Source organism: Pieris rapae, chromosome 22 (genome assembly GCF_905147795.1).
Source record: "Pieris rapae chromosome 22, ilPieRapa1.1, whole genome shotgun sequence".
Taxonomy (NCBI): domain Eukaryota; kingdom Metazoa; phylum Arthropoda; class Insecta; order Lepidoptera; family Pieridae; genus Pieris; species Pieris rapae.
The window spans coordinates 2,524,483-2,549,469 of record NC_059530.1 but is presented as its reverse complement, the minus strand read 5'-3'; the positions used below and the strand labels follow the sequence as shown (position 1 = coordinate 2,549,469).

General features: G+C 33.8%; 1 protein-coding gene across 2 annotated transcripts; it reads right to left on the bottom strand.

Annotated features, from left to right (window-relative positions):
* Nucleotides 1-2,322: 2,322 nt before the first annotated feature.
* On the bottom strand, nucleotides 2,323-15,425 carry LOC110992537 (transcriptional regulator ovo). 2 transcript variants are annotated; one of them, XM_022258404.2, is made up of 4 exons: nucleotides 15,066-15,425; nucleotides 4,648-6,380; nucleotides 3,902-4,327; nucleotides 2,323-3,802 (listed from the first exon to the last, which is right to left on the bottom strand). In XM_022258404.2, the coding sequence occupies exons 1-4, from the start codon at nucleotides 15,226-15,228 to the stop codon at nucleotides 3,617-3,619; spliced, it is 2,508 nt and encodes an 835-aa protein (XP_022114096.2). In that variant the 5' UTR covers nucleotides 15,229-15,425; the 3' UTR covers nucleotides 2,323-3,616. The 2 variants fall into 2 exon arrangements, with proteins under 2 accessions (XP_022114096.2, XP_022114097.2); XM_022258405.2 differs by having other exon boundaries at nucleotides 4,705-6,380; nucleotides 15,066-15,424.
* Nucleotides 15,426-24,987: the final 9,562 nt, after the last annotated feature.

The following is a 24,987-nucleotide window of genomic DNA, read 5'->3' as shown; positions in this document are numbered from 1 at the left end:
TATATTAGAAACACCGCTCTATGTGTCCCTAACTGTTTTATCTACAACCGATGTAAACATAAAGAAATGGCTAATGATTTATATATGGGTATAGATTGAAATATTACTATTATTGTAAAATGGACAACAAATTTGTGCACGATATCCAGGCGAGTTTAGATTTTTATAATAATCCAGATAGATAGCCTTTATACAAATATAAATCGTTTATTTGCAATTAAAGTGGTATATTTAGATACTGCCTAATTATGTTTAAAAGTCAATAATACACTTTTACTGGATATAAATAGATATTCGTTAAGATTCTAAACGATATGACTAACGATATTTCAAATAATATTACGCTAATAGTCATCGTTTGAAAAATATGGCTTTATTTATAGTAAAATTATGTCACTGTAGTGATAAAAATCATTTAATAGTTATTTGGGGTTTCTTGTTAGAATAAATGACTAACTCGATACATTAAATAAAATAAAATAAAATAAAAATAAAATAAAAAAGCCTTTTTATTTCCTAGATAATATTTACTATTACATTATTTTATTGTATTATTAGCTAGCTTGGTTAGATTTTAGTATACTTAAATAATATAATTTATAGGAACCCCATTATTGGGTGTAGGCCTCCTCCAAAGATGCCCATTTGTCTCTGTCCTTTGCAGTCTGTTTCCAGTTTGGGCTGGCTACTTTTTTGATCTCATCATCCCAACGAGTATGTGGTCTTCCTCGATTTCTTTTACCTTGAGGTCCATTCCAAAAGGTCACTTCTGTGGTCCATCTTCGGTCTTTAAGCCTCGCGACATGGCCAGCCCATCTCCATTTAAGTTTTTGTGCGTATTTCAGTGCGTCTGTTGCTTTGGTTTTTGATCTTATTATTGTGTGTCGTATTTTGTCTGATTTCTTTAGTTTAAGCATGCTGCGTTCCAGTCCTCTTTGACAGGTGGTGATAAGATTTTTTACTTTTGAAGTGAATTTCCAGGTCTGGCAACCATAAGTCAAACTTGGAAGAAGGTTAGAATGCATAATTTTTGTTTTTATGGTAATAGGCAGGCCACTTTTAAAGATTTCCTTTAAACTCCAATATTTATTCCAAGTTTGTTGTATTCTTCTTTTCACTTCTAGTTCGTTATTTTTCGGATCAAAACTAATTTGCTTACCTAGATAGATTCATGAATCTGTATATTCGAGTGGCACATTATCTATTGTTAATATTCTTCTTCGCCGATTTGTCATTGCCATAGTCTTAGCGAGATTCATTTTCAGACCCACCTTGATACTAGCCGAATGTTAAAGTTTCCATCATTTGTTGTAACTGGGTACTGGATTCTGATAACAGCACTAGGTCATCTGCGAATCTTAAGTGACTTATGTATTTGTCTTTTATAATATATAGGCCTGACTTACTCCAATCTATCTTCCTGAAGATAGCCTCCAGAATTGCTATGAATATTATTGGAGATAAGGGGTCGCCTTGCCGTACGCCTCTTTCTATAGTAAAACTTGGTCCTAGAGATTCTAGCTTAATTTTGCCCGTGTTGTTTTTGTATACGCTCTTTATGACTTGTATATATACGTCTTCAACTCCCTGCTGTTTTAGGCTTTCCCATATACTTACATGTGTTACTGTATCGAATGCTTTTTGATAGTCAATAAACGCTATGTATAGCGGTCTTTGTTGTTCTTGGTACTTTTAGATGATGACTCGATACATTATATTGCTTATAATCAAACCTAGGACCGCTGATATAATGCACTGTTCTGGATACAGATAATAAATTAGCAGGTTCGCAATTCAGTTGTGTTGTTTGCAGAGAAACGTTAAAAATTTATCATGCTCCTTTAGCAAACGCGTTAGCAAATGTGCGTGTTTATACATTTGCGTAGACGATTTGATAAATATTGGTTTGACATTTTAGATATTTTATTACAGTCATTCAAGCAGTGTTAGCTTAGGTTTACGACCGGTAGGTAGGTTCGATTCCCGGTTGTGCACCAATGGGCTCTCTCATTCTACATCGGTAAGCAAGAAAGAGAATCCTGGCATTTTAAGTACTTTATTATATTTAAAGCTTTGTAGCTTAGATTAAAACAGTTGTATTAATTATTTTATTCATATACAACGAAAGATAAGGATTTCTTATTTCAAATCGTATGTTTCAATCTCTTTTTTAATAGCATGACAAACTTGAGCTATATTCCTTAACTTATCTGCTCCCGGGATTTAAAATAAAGTTAATCATTATGGAATACCGGATATTTAAAGCCTGAAGTCCTTGGATCCTCGTCTTCACACCAAAAACCTCAAAATAAAACCACAAAATATTGAATCATGATATTATATTGCTTATCAGTACAATGCAACAGATTGTTTCTTAAAAATAATCGTGAAACGTTAGCTATACATTGCCGTCAAAATGCTAGTAAATGCAATCGATAAGTAGTTAAATTAGGGAATTGCGCTAACACAAGGTAATGGACATCAAAAATTGTTGATAAGCCAATTTGCGAAGTGTTTTTTCTTCAAAAATTACAAAATATTTTTTAAAATCTCGTTACGTCTAATTAGGTACCTAAAACATTAATTTACTACTACACTAGCATAATTTTATCATATTTACATTTTTCAATCCACAAGCTTGGCTGTGAAAGCGCAGATGTACCAAAATTGAGCATACATATATCAACATACTTATATGCCGTTCATTACACTTTGTATTATATTACGTATTAACAATCTTTAAATAACTTAGCACAATAGATAATAATTCTTACACACACTCACAGCACATACTGTAAACCGATTATTATAATTTAAAATATAAATTCTAGAAATGCATTTTAACATGGTACGACTTTAGTTAGCCAGTCTGGGCTGACATATAATTTTTTTGTAATCAAATAAGTACCAACAAAAACAAACTAAGTACACTTTAAAATTGTGACATTTTAATAGAAATTAGAATCTAATATCACTAGAAAGGAGAATAATGATTCCTCATAGATTTTTCATCGCACCCGATGATTACCAATAGTATTATGGAGCGGACAAAATTGTCATCCGCTCCATGCCTCGTTTCATTTCATTCCAGCGACCCCATAATCTCGTTATTAGCACCATCTATTACGCGTTCCTAATCTTACCAGCGCTGATATAAAATGAAACCTCTATTTTGATTTAACCTACGTTAATCTATGTCCTAATCTAAAATTAAATGTAAACTTAAAAGTAACCCCGAACCATCACCAAACATTGCACATAATACCCGATACTTTGATTTTTTAATTGCAGTCATGCCTATATAGGCTAATGGAGTCTCCTTTGACTGTTAAAAAATTAAGGTATTTTAAACAAGGAAACGCAGTTCCATAGTAAAATCGTTTATAAAATTCCTCAATAAGTCAGGAGATCTAGATTGGAAGACATTAAAATTAGGTCCGACCTTTTCCACACAACATGCACTGGGAATTAATTAGAATTTTACATTATCATTAGCGGACGGAATAAATTCGTGATTTAAAAAATTAAGTTATTCAATAGGTGACAACGGATCTACCGATGAAAACATTGTTTTATGAATTTTTAATTGTCTACATGTTGATACCAGTTGAAAGCATTAGTTGTGAACTGGCATTGGTAATTGGCCTAGTAGCTGATTTGCAAATGTGGCATTTGTGAATTTAAAGTGTCGCTTATCGTAAAATTTTAGTAACGCTGGAGAATATGGGTGTTGCTTCTTCAGATGCATGTAATGTTCCTCAGGCTCGGAGGTTGTGTGTCCGCATTCTTCACATACATACATCTGTAATAAAACAGAAATATTTAATAAAGGAAGAAGAGTTTTATTTAAACTCCTATAAATTATAATAATCAACGTGTAAAATAATTGATCGGTGCATACCTTAGTCCTTCTTTCCTTGTAGGCATAAGTGTGTTGTACTCCATGCACTTTCAGGCAATGTGATTCTAATGAGCATCTCTGGGTAAAGGACTTTTCACACAGATTGCATTTGTAAGGTCGGACACCGGTATGTGTTCTCGTGTGTCTTTTCAGGTCAAATGTGTCATTGAAACCTTTACCGCAGAATGTGCAAAGGTATCGTTTAACATCTGAGTGACACTTCATGTGCCGATTTAGGAGCCTTTGCAGGGTAAAGTTCTTGGAGCACACTCTGCACACGAACTTCGTTGGATCATCCTCGCTTACTAACACTTGTTTATTTTTCTCCTCCTCTCGTTGTCGAGCATTTGCTTCTGTGGCAAGAGGATTCTTTACTCCGTGGCCGCCGTTAATGAATTCTAGCGGTAGTTCCGATGGCAGACCCAACTGTAAAAAAATAGAAAAATGTTTAATTCTTAATGTTCGCAAAATAGAAGAGCTATGTGTTTAAGTCCATTCGTCAAATTATAATGCTGAGCGTTATAAAAGACAGCTGTACGATTAAACAGATAACTAAAATAAAATTACAAAATATTTGCAGTAGGTAAAAGCATAAGTTGATTTAGGCTCAGCGTTATATATTAACGGTGTCGTCTACCCAATATTCAATGTCATTTTTTATTTACAAATCCCATTTGAGAGTCACCTGAATGACATTGAATATATAAATTATTGAGAGCTTCGCCTTAAAATCAAATAATGCATACCCTTTGTTGCAAAATTTGAATTTTGCTATCGGCGATAGAGCCTTTCTTCAGACTTACAGCAGCTGCGGGGCTTAAAGATGAGTTCTCGATGTGATTGTTGCCGTCCAGAGAGCTGTTGCCGCCGGGTGATGGAAGAGATACACCGGTTGGAGAGTCCAAGTCCAGGGAGTGACTAGTGAAGGGGAAACCAGGAGATAGTATTTGTTGTCTTTGTTGTAGTTGAACGTGAATTTGAAGTTGTTGCATTTGCCCTTCGTTGTGGGGAAGAAGGGCTGGATTAAGTTGCATTAATAAATCTGGCCTCTCTTTGGGAAAACCATATGAAGATCCTTGCTCTTGATTTGCAAAGGCGATATAATTAGCTTTTTCATAATACTGTCTGCTTAGATTAACTTGTTCTGCTAGTGATTCAATATCGACACCGTTGTGCACAGAGTCTGGCGTGATTGATGATGATTCTCGTATCTCTGAATCTGTTATTTGTTCGACGTGGTTATTTAATAAATCAGTTATATCAGTTGAGTCAGAGAGATTACTTAAAATTCCTTCGTTAGGGGCAAATGTCAAAGTTGTGTAAAATTGGTTGTTATCAATCACATCGTCCCCCATATCGACTACCATTGAGTCATCGAAATTGTTACTGTAACCTCCAATTGAACCAAGGTTCTCTAATTTATTTTCAATTCTATCATAGTCAATTTCTTCGTCTTTTAACGCTATTCCATAGTGCGCATTTTGCATCAAAGAGTATTGCTTACTTTGTTCTGGGAAGTTTGTATTAGCGTTTTCAGTATTTTCACATTCCATATTGAAGCCATTCATCATATTAAATTCGTTTGTAAAATTGCTATTTGCGTTGAATGAGTTCTGGCCTCCTTTGGTGTTTGGCCCCAAAGTTTCGTAAAAAGGTGGTAGACTTCCTGTGGGTGGGCTGTTAGGTCCATAATTAGATCTTCCGTCGCGTCCTCCGTTGCCCCCACTACCAGACCCACCCCCAAGAGCTCCACCACCACCTCCTGAAGAAGGTGCTGCACTGCCACCACTGGAGCTAAAGTTTCCTGAGCCACCTGTATTCTGAGAACCAGAATTTGAGCCGTTTCCATTTGTTGATCGACCGTGACCCGCAGCGGCGTTCATAATACCAGGCAGCTTAGTTCCAGGACGATTTCTTAAGACAAGAATTGGCCTAGCCAGAATGCTATTAGCAATCTTAGAACTACTAGTTCGCCTTTGCTCTCTTATTTTCTTTTCAGTTTCTTCGTCTTCAGTTTCTCCTCTCTTTTTAGCAATAACATAATCTATTGGCTGATCTTGTTCAGGTTCTGATGAAGGTAAAGTAACTGGAAGTCGAACATCTGCCAATTCCTTTTTGTTATTTTGAAACTGTGACTGTGCTGGCGTTCTTTGAATAACAGATACTTTTTGACATGTAACATTATCTATTCCAGGTGATGGTACTGACTCCGGAGAAGGAGAATTCCGTGGTGGAAGAACTACCGGTTCACTTTGAAGTGCATCCTTCTCCTCCTTTATTAAAGGCTTGTCTTCTACTTTTTTCTTATCAACAGCTACTGGCAAATATTGTTTTCTTTCGGCCTGTGTCAAAACGTGTCCTCTGTGACTTCCATAAGGAATTTCACCTCCAAGAATAGAGGATATGAATCTTCTCGGTTCTTTAGTTCTTCTCTCGTTCGGTGATTTGTTCCCATTGTGTTCTCCAAAAACGTCGCGTTCTGTAAGATAAAGAAGATTCTGTTAAAAATTGTGATTACATATATCCTTTACTAATTCTATTAAAATATTTTATGTAACCATTATTCACACTGTTTATAACATATTCGTATAACGTCGGAGGCATAAGGCCACGTTGACGTCACTGGTATGTGCCTCCATAACGGTATAACACTCGCCTCCACACATACACCCACATGTGTTTATGTGTGCGTGTCACATTATTATAATTGGCGAGCCAGTCAACAAAATAACGAATACAATCTCGACCTAAATCTGTAAATCACTGACGCTGCAAATTTTTTGATTTATAATTTCGAATGGGTATTAAAATATTTATCTAGCTTTTTTTTAAATTAATAACTAGCTAATTGGCAAGTATAGTCGGATATCGCATTGAAGGTATCTTCTCAGTCGTATTCAGATCGTTTCATTGTAAGGTTTTTCCCCTTTTGTCCCTGGGCGCCCATGTTATGGGAAGACCTGTGAGAATTGTGACTTGGTCACACTAGCGGTTTGGCGATTTGCCGATGACAACCAGCTAGTGCAGTTCGCGACGGGAGATATGACCAAAGGTATATTTTCTCGTAGTTGTCTATCTCCATCATTGGTAAAAGTGGTGAATGAAATCATAAATTTTAGCATCATAATGAAATGGATGAGTCAAAAAATGCGTAGGTACTTAGTGAAAGTTCCAAGGTTGCAACAAACGGGTTCCTTTGCCCTTTCTTAGCTTTTGTTAGGGATCCAAGGACGAATCCGGCATTGTCGGGCCCGCTTTTTTATAAGGTGCCTCATAATTGTATGCGCCCGCGCAGCCGGGCGTGACAACAGAAACTTGATTTTTGTAACGCATTCTATATTGATACACCATAATAAACACTTATTACAGTTAATGCCAACTTGATATAGACTAAAAATAAAAGAATATTAGTTTATTAAAATATCATAGCTATCTTTTGTTTTCGTACTTTTTCATAAATTTACATTTTAATTTACATTACTATTACCATTTTAAGAATGAAATTATCTTTTGTAAAAATATGTCGTGTAAATATAACTACCTGGATGACCGACCTTTGCTCGGTATTTTTTTTTATAAATTGTTTTTTGGAAATTATATATAAGTACGAATTAAATACTAAGTAATAAAATAATGAAATATGAATACCTTTTTTCGATCTTACCGACAGAATAATAAAAAAGTGTGAACAATATTTATTTAAAGAAAAAAATCATGAGTGTGATAAAACACGATAAAAATGATATTTTCTAGAAATGATTCCTAGCTAGATCGATTTATCGCCTCCGAAACCTCCCGTATACTAAATTTCATAAAAATCGTTAGAGCCGATTCCGAGATTCCAATTATAAATACATATATATATATATACAGGAATTGCTCGTTTAAAGATATAAGATGTCACGTATGGCGGACTTAAATAGTGCGGTTTTATTCAAAACGGTAAGTCAAGGTTCTATAATTACCACATCCATATCTATTCAGTTACTTGCTGTTTCCTGCCGAGAAACAGTATGAGAGACCTTGAATGCGAACACTCATTATTTGGCTATTAAACGTAGCCTTCGTGCTCGGTTTTGGCAATAATTTGTGCCTCATAAGCTATGCCATCTTGTGTAATTAGAGTTTGATCATTAGCGAACCAGTATGAAAAACCTGTTATTTATCTAAAAATTCTTAATAAATCCTAATGATACCGTTAAATCATTAACAGGGAATGTACTTGAACTACGAAAATATTGCGTACAATGACTGTTAAAATTTTTTATCAAGTGTTTTTTTGTGAAAAAAAAACCAATGGTTTATCAACGCGTAGAAAAATATATAAACTTTTTATTTAAATTTATATGTTAAACCTTACGTCATCACAAATTATCAATTATCAGTCCAACCTTTTCAAATATGGAATGTTTGTAAAAAACCAACGGGTATCCAAAGATTATCTAGTTGAGCAATGGAACAAAAAGAGCAGAGGAGCTATCCTTGTTCCTCGGGGTTATCGCACGCTAGTAGCATTTAATGCATTAAAAACGAAGCTAAGTACGGAGCAGACATGAAATTCCGTTGGCCTTTTTTCCATAAACACAAGTACCGATAGGACACGGTACATCGGGGGCTGCCCGCTAAGGATCGGTTAAAGGTCGTTTGGAAGGACATTTTTTGTTCTGAATTATTTATGGGCCGCATGTGAACACTGTTCGCGTCACGTTCATAATCTATATAAAACAAGAAGTCGCTTTACAAGAAATATATAAAATCCGTAATTTGGAAATAAGGCAGACATATAACCGTGTTTACTGATCTGACTGTGTTATCTGTTTCAATCACCTAAATACATATATATATACTTAATAAACCTATGAAATGATTTATCAGACTAACTCAATCAAAATGGGATAAGTTATGTTATTTAATTTAATTTATACATGATATACTTTTATTATTATTTTTTCTATTTAGCATCTATTTCATTCCTTTTGTTTCTTTTCTTTTAGACTGGGATTTTTAATTTTTTTTGATATCTATATTTTTTTTATTTATTGTTATTGTGTTTTTGCTTAGAATAAATGTTTGGTCTGTCTGTCTTAATTCTGTACTAGGTTTTGAGGACGTATATGTTAACTTTTACGTGATTCAGAGTACATAAAGCGTCTTCCGGGGTCCGCCTAATCAACATCTGCGCAGCAAAAAGCTTCGTGCCTCTAAACGAATTGCCACAAAAACTGTTCAGCACTTATTACTTTGATCACATGAATCACAACCAGATTTGTCGAGGGTTAATGACCTAAATATGTTTAGCGAATTGTTCAAGGCTAAAAGTAACTAATTTGGTTCGCCAAAAAACTTGTATCTAAGAAGGCAATCGAATATTTTGTTATTTTTTTGTTTGTTGGTGTAGAACACGTTTTTTTACGATCTATTTATAATAAATTCACAGTTTTAAATAAGACAGTTACATTTTACGCCTGTTTCATTTCATTCATAATTAAAATGATAATTTAAAATCTAAGTTGTGGTTTGAATAGTGCAAGAATCAGCCAAAAAAAAATAGTTCTGCTATTATTATTATTACCAGCTTACTCGGCGAACTTTGTTCCGCCTAACAGTCTAATAATATCGTAAATTTTAGTTAAATAAGTAAGGATTTCATTTTATAACTTTTTTTGCAAATACAGAAATGTTTTGTCAAGAGATGGCACCACAAACTGTTTGCATTCGTAAAATTAATAATTAATTTATTGATATTCTATAACTTATCTGATATTTTATTACTTATAGTATTCGGCACGACGACACGACTTTTATATATTTAGATATTTATATGATATACGATTCATTTGTAAAAAAAAATATTATTGGACCTATACACCCTGAACTCTTTATATGAACTGTTTTTTTTTCGCTTAACGCATAAGTATCGCGATACATAGGAAGGAAGGAAATATACAGGAACTGCCTGCATTGTACACTTATTGTTTGCAGTTTATTATATATTTTTTTTAATTTTTAATAAATATTACTGCTATGTAGGCTATTTTACGTAATTTTCTAAATATATTAGTTTCAGTAAAAATAAATTACTTGATAGTACTCAATTCGAGATTGTTGGATTTGTAAGATATAAAGTATCTTACATATATAACATTTGCTCTTTAAATGTTAAAAACAAGAATACTAAATATCTACAGGCATTACTTGCTAGATTCTTCGAATGTTCACGCAAGTTCTAAAACAAGTTTCAGACAAATATGAGGTTGGATTTAGAACAGTTGTTCATTGTCCTTTGTGGGCGTCATTCGGCAAATTACTCCAAAATCATTATCTTAATATGGCGTGACACAACAATAGAGAAGATGACCTTACACTTACAAGTGTGCGTGAGAAGCGCTATGTGTATTTTTATACACTTTATTCGCTATACTTTAAGAAAATCCTTGTGCCAACTGTAAATCAAGATGAATGTTAAGACGCCATCTTGATTGTATTTTATGAGATTTAAAATTGGAAGGACATTGAAGACACGGTGGTCCGTAATGCGATTCGATTTACAAATATCTTAATGTCAAGACTGTCAATACTAGATAAACGTCAAAAGTAGTTATAGATTATATAACGTTTCAACTGTGTTTTGTCTCTTATAATGAGTTTTTACCGGTTGTCATTGAAAAAAATGTGGATTGGTGGTGGAAAATTATGTTTCTGTGATTTGTCCAAATTAGCGTTTATTAATTTATAATTAACACAAAATTCCCAACAAGAAACGATAGAATGAAATTAACGATGCATTGGTGGTATCAACTCTGATAAGCGATTTCTGCAGACAAACGGGAAAAAATAGTAAAGTGCAAGTAACAAGCATTCCTATAGTTGAATTATATCGGCGCGAATTCGGCCCCACATGGAGTATTGTTCTCATCTCTAGGCGGGGGCTTCTCAGTACCAACTCCTTCCACTTGACCCTATTCAACGAAGACCGGTTCGAATCGTCGACGACCAATCTCTCTCCGAGCAGCTTGATCCTTTGGCGTTGCATAGAGATGAAGGGTCACTCTGCATCTTCTACCGCATTTACCGTAGAGTGTTCAGAGGAGTTGTTCGGATTAATCCTGCAGCTAAGTTTCATCATCGGACGTCGAGGCAGAATACGAAATTCCACCCGTATCACCTCGACGTCCGCCGTCCCACAATTGCGCGTTTTTAAGACAGTTTTTGCCGCGCACCACCATTTTGTGGAACCAGCTGCCCACTGAAGTATTTCCGAACCAATTCGACTTAGGGTCCTTCAAGAAAAGCGTACCAATTCTTAAAAGGCCGGACAGTCGCGAGCACTCTGGTATTGAGTGTCTATGGGCAGCGGTATCACTCAACATCAGGTGAGCCTCCTGCCCGTTTGCCCCCTGGCACTAAGAGTTTTCATGGGCCACTGTATCACTGTATTTTAAAAAAAGAATTTTATTATTTTTTTATACTATTAAATTTGAAATCATGACCGAATGTAAAATATTATTTCCGCAACATTCGTAATTGGTTGCTTACGGGCGAATCGTAATGACCGCGCCGCGGTTTGTGTGGCTTTTCTTGCTAATTTCCAATTAACTTCAAGTTACAAGTGTCACTTAATGGCAAACAAAATGAACACAGATATATTTATACATTTAACATCTGTTTACTCCATAAAAGAATAAATGTAAAGGCAGATGCTGTTTGGAAATGGCATGAGCGATAATTATTAAAAACTGGAAGGCCCGCATCTCGAACGCTTAAAACCGGTGGAGTTTCTTAATGGGACATGTGTGACCATTCCTAGAACACTTCAACGCATCTTGATAAGCAAAAAATTCGCCTGTTACCGAGTAAACAATATATTTATTAAATTTAAATAGTCATAATGACAAATCTTAAGATTATAGAAATGCGGGTCCGATTTAATTACAGCAGAGGAATATAATGAATAACTGTTTTTAATTATAAATTTGGCTATGAGAATATAAAACTTTATTAAAGTCATGTTCATACATACATATTAATGGAGGAGTTATGGAAACCTCCAAGACATCAGAGTATTTTAAAAACAACAGTTTGGGCACTTGGCTCACACACACTTTATAATATACATATATATAAATCTCCTGTCATGATGTTTGTCCGCGATGGACTACTTTACCGATTTTAAATTAAATTGACACACCGTGAGAAGTCTGGTCCAACTTAAGAGATAGGATAGCTTAGATCTTTAATTATAGTCGCAATTTTATTTTATTACAAATTATTTGTTTATTATTTGATACAATTCTAACAGATGGCGCTGTGTTAAAAGTACCAACCTTTTACATAAGTTCTCCTACCGTATCCCTTGAATAATTTACTACTATGTAATAAAACAAAAACCTTAGCCGCAGCAACGCTTGGCCGAGTCTGCTAGGTGTATATATACTCATATAACTGCGTAAATGGCAAGTCTCAGTACAGATTCACCCAAATCCGCTAGTTAAAACATTATGTAACAACACATGTAAAACAAACTCTAACGCCAAGCATTACGAACGAGATTTGAAATATTTTAAGTCTCCACAGAACCAGGCATAGATCCTCATAATCTTATGCTTCTCGGTAAAAATCAAATAAAGAAAAAGAAAGATTAACGTTCAATTGTTCGTTCCGAGAAGAGTTTGCTCCATTATGAATGTAATCAGAGTATTTTTATCGCAAATCTTTGTAAATCCTTAAAAAGGTATACAATGGATACAATGGTCTGACCACATGGTGGAATTTTTTTTCTTTTAATCCAAAAAGGTTTGCAAAACGAATTTCGATAACACAGTAAATTATTTTTGAGTTAATCAATGATTTAGTAAATTAATTTGAATACTTAGTTAGTTAACCAAGAAAACCAATTTCAAAAACTGTTTACCTATGCATTATTTTTTTTACTAAAAGAATGTGAAATATGTCATGGAATATTATGGAGGAAAAACAAAATGTAATCGATTTTCTATATTATTACGTTGTGATGCCAGATTTAATTATCATTATCATATACAAATAAATATTTTTTAATTATTTGAATTAATATTATTAGATTTATTATTATCATCTGAACGACATTGCACATGAAGATGAGTGCGCGTTGATGTCTTCAATATAGAAGCCTTTTTTTCACCCTTATATTTACTATAATCCCTTTTTACAGAATAACTACATAAAAAAACTCTAAGTAAATAAATATCAGCATATATTTAAACAAGAAAGTAAATATCTAATTTAAGAACCAGTTTGTTTTGAAAAAAAATTTGCGTAATGAATTCTTTATAATATTACGACCCTAACCTGCTCCCTTAAACTTTGCCTTTTATATTCTGACCTTTAAGCACCCTTTTGTACAGGTGTCGAATCACCTGTATTATGTAGAATTTTATTTTTAATAATTACGTTCGATATCAGATATACGGGTACTTTCTGTAACGGTACAATTGATTTTTGCCATATTCAAAGTACTATGATTGTTTGAATTAGTGCCCAGAAGATATTTTTTATAGTTGTAGAACGTTTATCAAAATCTAGGAATTATGTGCACTGTCTACTGTCTTGTGACGGTGGATTATATTAAAGAGAGTTCGGTGTTTTCTTTTGATAACAAAGTAAAAATTGTAACATTGTGTGAATTATATAAATATATATACAATCTTCGCAGAATTAACTGTACCAATAAGGTTTTATTATACTTAAGTACTGTCCTTGATTTCAATAGAAAAATACCTCATAAATAAATTTAAAACGGAAGACATTGTGCAATTACCTCGATACAAATATCGTGCACACGACTTAAACTTGACCCTGTGAATAGAATTTAAGTTTGAGTATCTATATTAGGTTTACGCAAGTGTTATACAAATAAAACATTTATTTAACACAATAAAGGCGAATCTACTTAAGTAAAACAAAACATTTATTCATTTAGGTAACCCAATGTACACTTGTGAACGTAAGAAGAAAGCATATTAAATGCTTTTAATTTAATATAAATTTACAATCAGTTCTCAAATCATAGGCGTAGTACGGAAAAGAAGACAATAGACCCTTCGCGAATCTTTTTAATTGCCAAAATTTCGTTTTGCAAAATGACATTCTAATGATTAATTAATAAAATAAAATAATTCATGTCGATTCGCGACAGCAATTGTTTATACGCCATGTAAATAATTTTATTAGTTTAGTCTGAGGACTGATGTATTAATATTCTGTTAAAATCATTACAGTCAAATAAAACTGTTTTGAACAACGGAAGTTCTTTTGTATAGAAATCATTGACACCTCGCTAACACCTTCCGGTCCATTCCTGTCTCGTACCGTGACGTACACTTGACCATGTATATCCAGTTATTGATAGATCCCTATCCGCGTTTTTTTTTATAGAACAGGGGGCAAACGGGCAGGAGACTCATCTGATGTTAAGTGATACCGCCACGGACATTCTCGATGCTAGATGGCTTATTAAATAATTGATTTTGAACTGCAAAGGACCCGTTTGGGCGATGCCCATTTACGTCAAACCTGGTAATAACATCTTTTATCTCCGTCATAACTGTCTAGTAAAATATTTAAAGCTAAACTTCCAATAGGACGCATTAACAAAACCTGTAGTTTTTCGCACTATAACGCGAATATATTAAGACGCAGAACGTGACAGTTATAATATGATTCATGTCTTGTAACTAACCGGCACCGTTAAAGATGCTGATTTATTTATCTAAATAAGTAGTTAGCACAATCTAGCTATATAATATATACGGGAACATCGCATATCATAATAGACGACTGTCAATATACCGAAAAAGCTTAAATATCACGCCAGTCACACATTCTCGCAGGTAGATCTATCCGAAGGCAGAACAGGATTCTGTCCAAGTACCCTTTTTTTGAGTTGCGAGTGCCCGTTATGGAGGCAGTAAAAAAGTATGAGACACTTTTTGTTTTACTGTTACATTATAAAACTAATACCACGTGCGCACTTGACATTGAAAATGCTGCAAGACTCAATACTGATGTGTGCCATATAAGGCGTCCTTATTCATATAATTTAACAGGACAACAGTGTGGCATATACAAAAAGATGTCTGAAGCAATGAATGGCCGCATTATGTATGTGAATGTTGTGCTAACTCACCGACGCATTCCTTATCCTTTTTGGAGAGCAGGGGAATTGGCCCGTCGTCTAGCGGCGAGCCGGGGCACAGGGTATCCGCCTTGCTCGCGAGCAACTCCTGCCCCTCCTGCAAGCCGAGCTGTTGCTCATGGAGCCGCTTCTTTATCAAAAAGATTTTAGGCATTGTGAACGTCAATAAACACTGCACACAATACTTTCTGTCTCAAAAGTTTTACATCAAATCCAATAATATAACACTAGTTTGCATCATAACACTGCACGGTTGGTTTACTCGCGTCGCTTGTTTATTGTGCGTCAGCTAGCGGCACGTGCGGTACCGTTGGCCGCTGCGAAAGGACTGAGAGTGGGTGTGCGTTGCGTTCGACACCGTTGCCTGTACAGGTCCGCCCGCGCCCGCGCCGCCGCCCGTCGCCTCTGTAGTCTGTATTCTCTGCGCTTGCGACGGTACCGCCACCTCTGCACGATCATAAACAGATTCCAGTAAAAGTGCTCGCATAGAACTTCCCACTGTTATACTAATAATACCGTTCTTTTCATTTCCTTTAAACACATTGTCCTTCGCTTATATTATGCGGTCATTACCTATTTTCGATTTCGTTTCTATTATATTTGTCGAAATATTAAAAGTAGTTTTTTTTTAATTTAACAATAATTTTTGTATGTTATTTCGTAATGTAATCATATTTTTCAATTATTCATAGATTTGAAATCCTTACTAACACTAATTAACAACACAAGGATTTCGAATCTGAAATTATTAATTTTTAATGATAATATATATACAAATAACGATGTGATGTGCGGAATCGTAAAAAAATAAGAAACTTAAACAATGAATTACAAAGAAATCAGCTCCCAGGTCATACCTATATATCTGTTTGCATTTATTCATAAGTCCAGGTAATCTATAAAAGTCGGCGGCGCTAGTCAACCAGATTAAGAGATAAAAGAGACCCAAACAGACGAAAGCAATTACTGAAGGGTATTCAACGGTCCTGGGTTTTACAAAACGAAAGAAAATAGCCTCTATAAATTTTACTACTTCCATTGTTGATGCAGATCTGAAATAAAATTTAAATCTTTTGTTCTGTCTGTGGCATAGCCGAAACTATATTGTTTAACATGTGTCGTAACTAACATCAACTAAAAGAATACAAAGGGCATTTAATTACCTAGCGAAAAGTTAGTCAGTTAAATGTATATAAATATTTGAAATTCGTTTCAAAAGAGTATCTATATAAAGCTAGTATATTTTTGTATAAAATTAAGTAATATGAAGAATTATATACATATATATATTTATATATATATACTTATATATTGTATATCTGTTCCGATTGATACTTGCGAAGTTTCATCATTGGACAAGGCTGAATACGAAATACCATCCGTATCACCTAGACATCCACCGTTCCACTACTGAGCGTTTCCTGAAGAGCGTACCAATTCTTAAAAGGCCGGCTACGCACTCGCGCACATTACAAAAGTATGGAAAATAAGTTTTGTCAGCATATATTCACGGTGCAAGTCTAGTATGTACAAGGTAGATTATATCATCAGATTAATATAATGAACTTCCTGGTATTCTTCCGGATTTAAATATCAAGTATAAGTTACAAGTATTTCTTTAGCTGACCAACTTAGACAAAGTATTCGAAGATTTTTTTGCTAGAATAAGTATGCGGCAAAAGATGGATTATAAACTGCACGGATATTGGAGTTTTTAGAAAAAGGTTTTAGTTTTTTTGTTGAATGTTTACTTGTATATAACTGTTTGTGCAGACTGATATTCTAAACAGGGGATAGCCCACTCTAAATTACAGTTTCATTGTATCATGAAAACGTCCAAAAAGGCAGAAATTTGGAGATTCCGAAGGTAAAAATGCTATGAAAATGCTGATGAAATGAGCGCACCTGTTATCAGTTTAATGTGACTTATAATTAAGCTCAGTTTTTTTGCAGTTTTTTTTGCATTTCAGTCCTGAATATGTTAGTTTAATTTATCGCCATTATGCTACATTTGTACTGAATTTTTAGTTTGTAAATTCTGTACTACTTAGAGAAGTGATAAATTGTGTTTGGAAAATGTAAAAATAATTCCATCATTCTTAAATGAGTTGCAACGCACAAGACCCCTCTGGTATTGAGAGTCCATTTTTTTCGTGGGGAAATGCGTTACGCATACCATCCCGCGGCACAGTTGCCTGTGAAGGGTTATGTGGGACTCACCACTGTGCATACCCACTAAAACCTCACGGAGCCATCAAAAATCGCCCGAGGCAGGACACGGTAACAGCTTAGCATTGTCTGCATCAAGCCATGTGGTATTGAGAGTCCATGACTTAACATCTGGTGATTTTGTCCCGATTTTGTCTATAACAAAACCTCAGAACACCAATTTCAAGCAGTAACCAAAAGCTCAAATGAGACATACCTGTTTTAACTTAATTATTTGTATCTATTAAATTGTGATAAAGGTGTAATATGGTGTATGTAGTAGGTATGTACTTATTTAAGTTAAAATACCTAGTTTAATAACAATTACTATTTATAAGTAAGACTTTATTATAACTAAATGCTTACTGCCCTGAAGTTTGCATATATGTTTATTACTCAGCAAGTTCAATACACTACCTCATACAACTTTTTACAATTCACTTTCGTATAAAAAAGTAGTTTCTGCCAAAAAATATGACGCAGCTACCGATGCTGTTTTGTTTATTTTTTTATTTTCGTAAAAAATCTGTCCGTTTGGAGCGACTTTTTTAATGTAACCATAGGACAACTTAAAACGTGTTTTTTTTATAGTACATTTTCACTACTGTATTCCCAGGGTGCCTTAAGATAGTATTATTGGTATGGAATCTTATTTTGATTTAGATTAGCTAATTGATATATTATATAAATTATGAATTGAACTTCCAAAAAGACAGAAGACATCAAATGAGGAAACATTATAGACAAGTAATTGTCACTTGGTTATCATATATTCTTAGCAAAGAACAAAAGGTAGACCTATTACACGATGGGAAGACGACATTAAAGCGATAGCTGGTCAAAATTGGAGTAAAGTAGCTAAAGACATATTATATAAATGGGCGTCACTGGAGGAGGCCTACACCCAACTTGGGGTTCCAGTAGAAAATACATAGAAATTTAGGTACACATATAATAAGTAAAGGAAAGAAAAATTATACTAACATAGATTAAACTACATGAACTAACACTAAAATAAATTGTAAGAGTGTAAATTTTAAATACTGGAAATAAAAGGCTTTTTTATTTTTATTTTTTTTTATTTTTTTATCATATATTATACAGCTACCTCGGAAAAAGAATTAGTCTAACTATTCAAAGGGGGAACGCTGCCAGTATCTTCGAAACCTTGCCTAAAGGGACTCCTTTTAATAATAAATTTTAACTTTTTAAAGTCAGAATTGTCATTAACTTAATAAATTGTGTTTCATAGCGTTGAGGAACGATTTTATTAGTCTGTTTTCTAAATTTTGTATTAGTTTTGACACAATCTAGATTATACGAAGTTTGTATGAAGAATCAACAGATCAGAAGATCTGTTTTAAAAACTGTATTAAGATTGAACACAAATACATAATATATGTATTTTTACCCGTAGTAGATATATTTATACTTCTTTCACAAATGGGTGTAGTTAATAATAAATGCTGGCAGCATTAAAGACTGACACAGATGCCAAATTTTTAATTTAATTTAAATTTGCTTTTAATTCCAAACTGTATATTTGATAGTTTTCTTTAGGTTTTATTTAAATTCATGTTTATCAAAATTCAAGTAAAATATCATCATACTTTGAGGTTATGAGTTATATAAAAACTAAACACAAAACGCTATAGATAGAAGTATCTAAAATTATTTCACAACCATCTACAAAGAAAAACATATATAACAATTTATTTACTTCATTATTTTTTTTTTATTAATAGTTAATTATAACTTTACAGTTATATTTAATAATTAGGACGTAACAAGATATTAATCTTAAATCTATCAAACAACCATTCCATTCTTTCTTGTAACCACGTGTTATAGGATCGTGCGCTTGCGTCGTGCTTTTGATATCTGCGATCGAGGTGACCATGAAATTATCTTTATGTGAAATAGCGTTTAAGGGTATATTAAGACATACATAGCGTTTATCTTAAGGACCTGTGTCCTAACCATGAACTTTAAGTAAGTTTGGACAATAAATTTCTACTACGATATGTTCTGTATTAAGTAACTATTGTACTGATGACGTCATAATGATTTAATTTTTCGTTAAAAATAAATAAATCAGTGGCACTACAACCTCTTTAGGTTTTGGCCTCAGATTTCTGAATATGTTTCATGATCATTTTTAAATCTAATTGGCAAGTAGGCGATCAGCCTCCAGTGCCTGACACACGTCGTCGACTTTTTGGGTCTAAGACATGTCGGTTTCCTCACGATGTTTTCCTTCACCGTTCGAGCAAAAGTTTAATGCGCACATAGAAAGAAAGTCCATTTGTGCACAGATGGGGATCGAACCTACGACCTCAGGTATGAGAGTCGCACGCTGTAGCCACTAGGCCAACACTGCTCTTAATTTTTCATTATCAAATTAAAATTCACCACTCATTTTAAACGTCACACATTTTTACGACACCCCTTACACCTTGCTACATATGACACGGCATAAATTATGATTCAATTAACAAATAAACTTTAGATTTTATTATACAAATACTGGAAAAACCTGCATCAAGAATAATTGATTTACAGAGTTACCGACTGCTATTCTTGTGGTCATGTATAAACGGACAGTATTATTTAGTTTAAAGCTTTAATAAGTTTTTGCTACTACCCACTTTTTATATTTATAACGTTCGAACAAGAAATTTTATTTCATTGTATATGTCATTCAACTATTATTTTGGCCAGATAAAGCAGTCTAAAATCTAAAACTTCTAATAAAAACTAAAAAAGTACGAAATTACATCAATTTTCAATTGTTCATACAACGTTGCGCAACTATTGCTCGCGCGCAGTTCCGCATCGTCGACTCTGCTTAAGTTCTCGGTCTTGGGTCTTTCAAGTTTAATAATGATGAACTCACTGAGATAACGCCATAACTACCTTTGTATAGTCTGTATTCTATAAAATAAATGAGTGACTAAAATTCATCAGCTGACTTTAATTCTTAAATTTGAAAATATTCTTAATTCAAAATGTAACTTTAGAGTAATGCCAGAAATCATGCTTATCTGTTCGAGTATGTGCTAATTAATCTTCGCAATTTATCTGAAACAAAATTAAAATAGCCAACGGGATAAAATGCAAAACTCAGGCCTTTTTGACATAACTCAAGTTGGAATCACTAAAACATGAATTAACAGTTCATTCACATCTCGTCTATTACATTCAAGTACACGATTTACTGTTAGAAGTTGTTTTAATTTGGAGTTAATACACATTTGTCGGAAAATAAATCTCAAATATTGTAATAGGCAAAGCGAGTATAAATTTAAATTTGGAATTCACGCCACAATAATTATTTATTTACCGGAACTCAAATTACAATTACGAAATAGACTAAGTATACATTTGAATTTGGAATCACAGACAACGATAATTATTTATATACCGGAACACAAAATTCAAATATCGAAATAGACTAAGTATAAATTTGAATTTGGAATCACAGACAACGATAATTATTTATCTACCGGAACCCAAAATTCAAATATCGAAATAGGCAAATGCACTTGAGTGCTCAAACATATTCGTTACGTGATTTAGACGTCAGAAAATTCTCATGTGATCATACCCATTATGTATTATGTACCTATACCGGTTGTCAAAAGGCTGTATTGCGGTGTGCGGGGGGGACGGACCGAGTACAGCGACCGCAATACGACGGTCCGTATCTAAAGCGTTCTAAGTTCATCACAACTGTTGCTTGATTGTGAACTTTATTCTTCGGTGTTATGGTTGAGTTTTGAAAGCGAGATGTACGTTGAATGTTCTTTGATTAGCAGAACGAGTTAGCTTTGCCGCTCCGCAGCGCTCAGGCACCATTGCCCATTGCCAAGATCACGGACCGCTTGCGAGGCGAATGTCAGCCGCGTCACGAACTAAGCTCTGTACTGGAGCGAATTCGATCATAGATTTATCACGACGTTATATTATTTCTGTTTAATTTCAAATATTGTTTTAAGTTCATGGATTTTGGTATCCTCTAGTGTATCCATTATGCAGAGAATCCAGCAAAGCTTGAAGCGTCATTCCACGCATTCCTATTCCATTAATCTTATCCATAATGACTCGTTTTACGGACGTAACGAATCGATCACATTTCTACATGTTAAGGACGAAATATTTTTTAGTAAATCAAATTCTTAACTGTTTTGGTCATAATACGTTCGTATAGTGAAGCATTCTTATGAATTGTTGAAATTTGCGACAAACATGCGACAACACAAATCTCTTATATTATAGATTTTAATATCCGTGTACTTGCGTATTACCTGCCCTGAAAATGGCAGGGATAAGGTAGAGAACTACTAATAATATTGATAATTGAAGAGATATTTCTGATAAAATAAAATCGAAAGATGTAATACAGTTACAGTTAAACTTGATGGCATTTTTCATACATTCAATAGACCTTATATTTAGTAATCTATAATACCAAACACATTATCATTTCGGCCCCGGATTATTGTAATTCGTTTGCCTATCATAGGAATTCCTATTCAATTCGAATGCCTTACCCAATTTCAAATAACCAAATGATTTATTAACTAATCACGTACGTGTACCGCTCCCTTCGCTTATGCAATCAACACAATATTTCTTGTCCATCCCCTCTTCCTTGGCCCTTGCCCTATATGGGCTGAGCTGTATTCTCCGGCGATCCTCATTCAATTCACGTAAGGTAGCGGCTTTAGGGATCGGGTTTTTGTAATAGTGCAACAGGTAGAAAGGATTGCGATGCGAGGGAGAGGGAACGCGGACTGTCTCTCTCTAACGCTAAGTTCGCGGCCATGGCGAGTCGAGAATTCCGTACGATTTGAGCTCACCTATATGTATACCGTGGTTTAATGTATGGGTCATATAGCGGGATTTAGAGTCAGTGAAATTATATTGAAAGGGAGTCTGGTTATTTTTGTCAGTTTCTAAATATCTATTACATTAATTAATCAGATAAGGAATTGGTTTAAAGGTAACTTTTTCACAAAAATTACAAATGATTTTAGTTGACGAGGTACGTAATTAAAGAATGTTTATTTATTTTATTTATTAACACTTCGTTACATTACAATATAAAAATTGAACATAATTAAATGGAAAGGCGAGCAACTGGCAGCATTATTCAATTAAATGAGGTAGGCAAGAGGTGCAAAAATACATATATATATATATATATATATCTAATATGTATTTTTGCACCTATTACTCTTTTGCCTCTTGTTCTTTTTGTTCTTTTCCATATGGAAAGAACTAAACAGAACAAAAAGAACTAAACTGATACTGGGATACTCACGTGAAAAATAAAAAGTAAAAAGTAAATCAAAATCAGTCTCACGTCAGTTAGTAGTTAGTACGAAATATAATTTAATTAAATTTACCATAGAAATATTTTTAATAAAAAAATATACAGAGTTTTGACCACACGGGGGCGATAAATCGATCTAGCTAAGAATCATTTCTAGAAAATGTCATTTTATTCGTGTTTTATCACACTCATAATTTTTTTATTTTAATAACCAGTTTATATTTTTTTTAATATTCTGTCAGTAACATCGAAAAATATTATTCATATTTCATCTTTCGCATTAGTATGTAATTAGTAATTAAATATAATTTCCAAAATTTATAAAAAAAAATACCGATCAAAGCACATCCAGGTACTATAATATTAATAAAAGAAATATTTTGTAATGTGCGTCAAAAATTGCCTAGTTCTTAATTTAAATACAACGCAAATATTAGAAAAACCGGCTTAATGTATTTAATTTTCAATTTAAGTTATTAATAGGCCCTCGGGTATTAAGAAGCTTAACTTTATTAATGTTGTGAACATTGGTTATAAAGTTTTAATTATTTTTGCTAATTAAAAATGCCGTTAGATTGTTGCTACGAAGTGTTTTAAAAGTAAATGTAATAATGGCGTTCTTAAGATGTATTCCTTCAGAAGTAGAGTGGTTTGGTATTAAATCAGATAATGGTAATTAAGTAAACTCAACGCGTTCTGAATATCAGCCAACCATTTTATAGGGTGCTAAAAAAGTTATAGTTTAGTTTATTACTAAGAGGTTTTTAACTAAAATTTACGTGGGTTTAGCGCGATTTAGTCCTAGTTGGCTTCAGTCTTTCTAAAGTCGTGGTTCGATCTCCGGCTGTAAATCATAAAGCTTTCTGTCTATATGTGCATTGAATACTTGTTCGAACGGTGAAGAAGAACACTGTGAGGAAATGCCATGTCTTAAACCCAAAAACTCGACTAGATGTGTCAGGTCAGACTGATCACCTTTTCTTGAAAAAAGGGATCGTAAAACATAAAAAATCTGAAGGCCAGAACTAAAAAGTTACAGCGCCACTTTTGTTGTTATACGAGGCTTAAATTCTTAAGACATACACTTATGAGACAGAACGAGCTGGCAAATCATATATTAATAATTTCTCTCTACGTTTTATGAATAAGAGTTAAATGTACACGTATTGTGTATTGCTTCCCAGTATTCGAATGCAACACCTTTGGCTTGAGAAACATAAGAACCAGGCCAGCACTTGAGCATACACAAAAACGTGTTTATGTAACTTTTTTAATATATTTGAAGTATATAAGCAATGTCGGTCGTGTTTCTTGTGTAAATACGAACAGCCGAACACATAAAAAGTTTCCTCAGAGATCCGGTCAAGCAGGTCTGTGGTCAGTGACCTCTGTTTGCCGTTTGGCTTAATGGAAATTGCTTTTCTTGGTTATATTGGTTAATAAGTTGGAATTATCTGTAATTAAGTAAGTAAGATTTTCAAAAACATAGTCATTTTATGAAGCTTGCAAAGCGGACATGGTGTTAGCAGTTTTTTTTTTTATTTTTTTTTATTATTTACTCTAATCCCCTGCCATCGTGTCCAGGGACATTTTCTATCTCAGAAATTAAAAAAAAAACAAAAAAAACAAGAAATACTTTTTCACTGCTTCCAATATTATTAATTAAGTAAGTAAGATTTTCAAAAACATAGTCGTTTTATGAAGCTGGCAAAACGTCAACCAATATAGGGACATAGTGTTAGCAGTTGTTTTTTTTTAAATTTATTATTTACTCTCTACTACTGCTCTGCCATCCTGGACATTTTCTATCTCAGAATTACTAGAATTAATCACTGCTTCCAGTATACTATTTTACAAATGACGTGTTCCGCGTCGGGAAATAGGCCCCGACTACATCGGTAATATTTTTATTTACAATATTGATAGGCGAGCCGGGGCGCAATTCCCCGCGAGACCCGCTCGTTAGCAGTTGTTTAAACGATACTCAATCATTGGTTTCTTACTCCAAAGATTTACTCGCACAGAAAATTTGTATATACCAAGGTAATGACGCGATCGAAAACACGTTATGAACAAATTTAGTATTTCTATTCTAAAGAAAACAAGTGTAGCCATTACACACAAACACTGAATATGGATGTGAAATACTGGAAAATCTGTAGTGTATTTCCTTCGCTTCTAATCAGTATCTTCAATTGCAAGATGCATAAAATATAAGCAAACAAAATATATTTCTCCAATACAAAATGTTTCATTGACACCACTAAAAATGAATTAGCGCAACATTTCTGTGGATATTTATGCTCGTTGTCGGCTTTAAACAAAAATAAGCACTATAAACATATTTGGACGATTAGATCACAAACG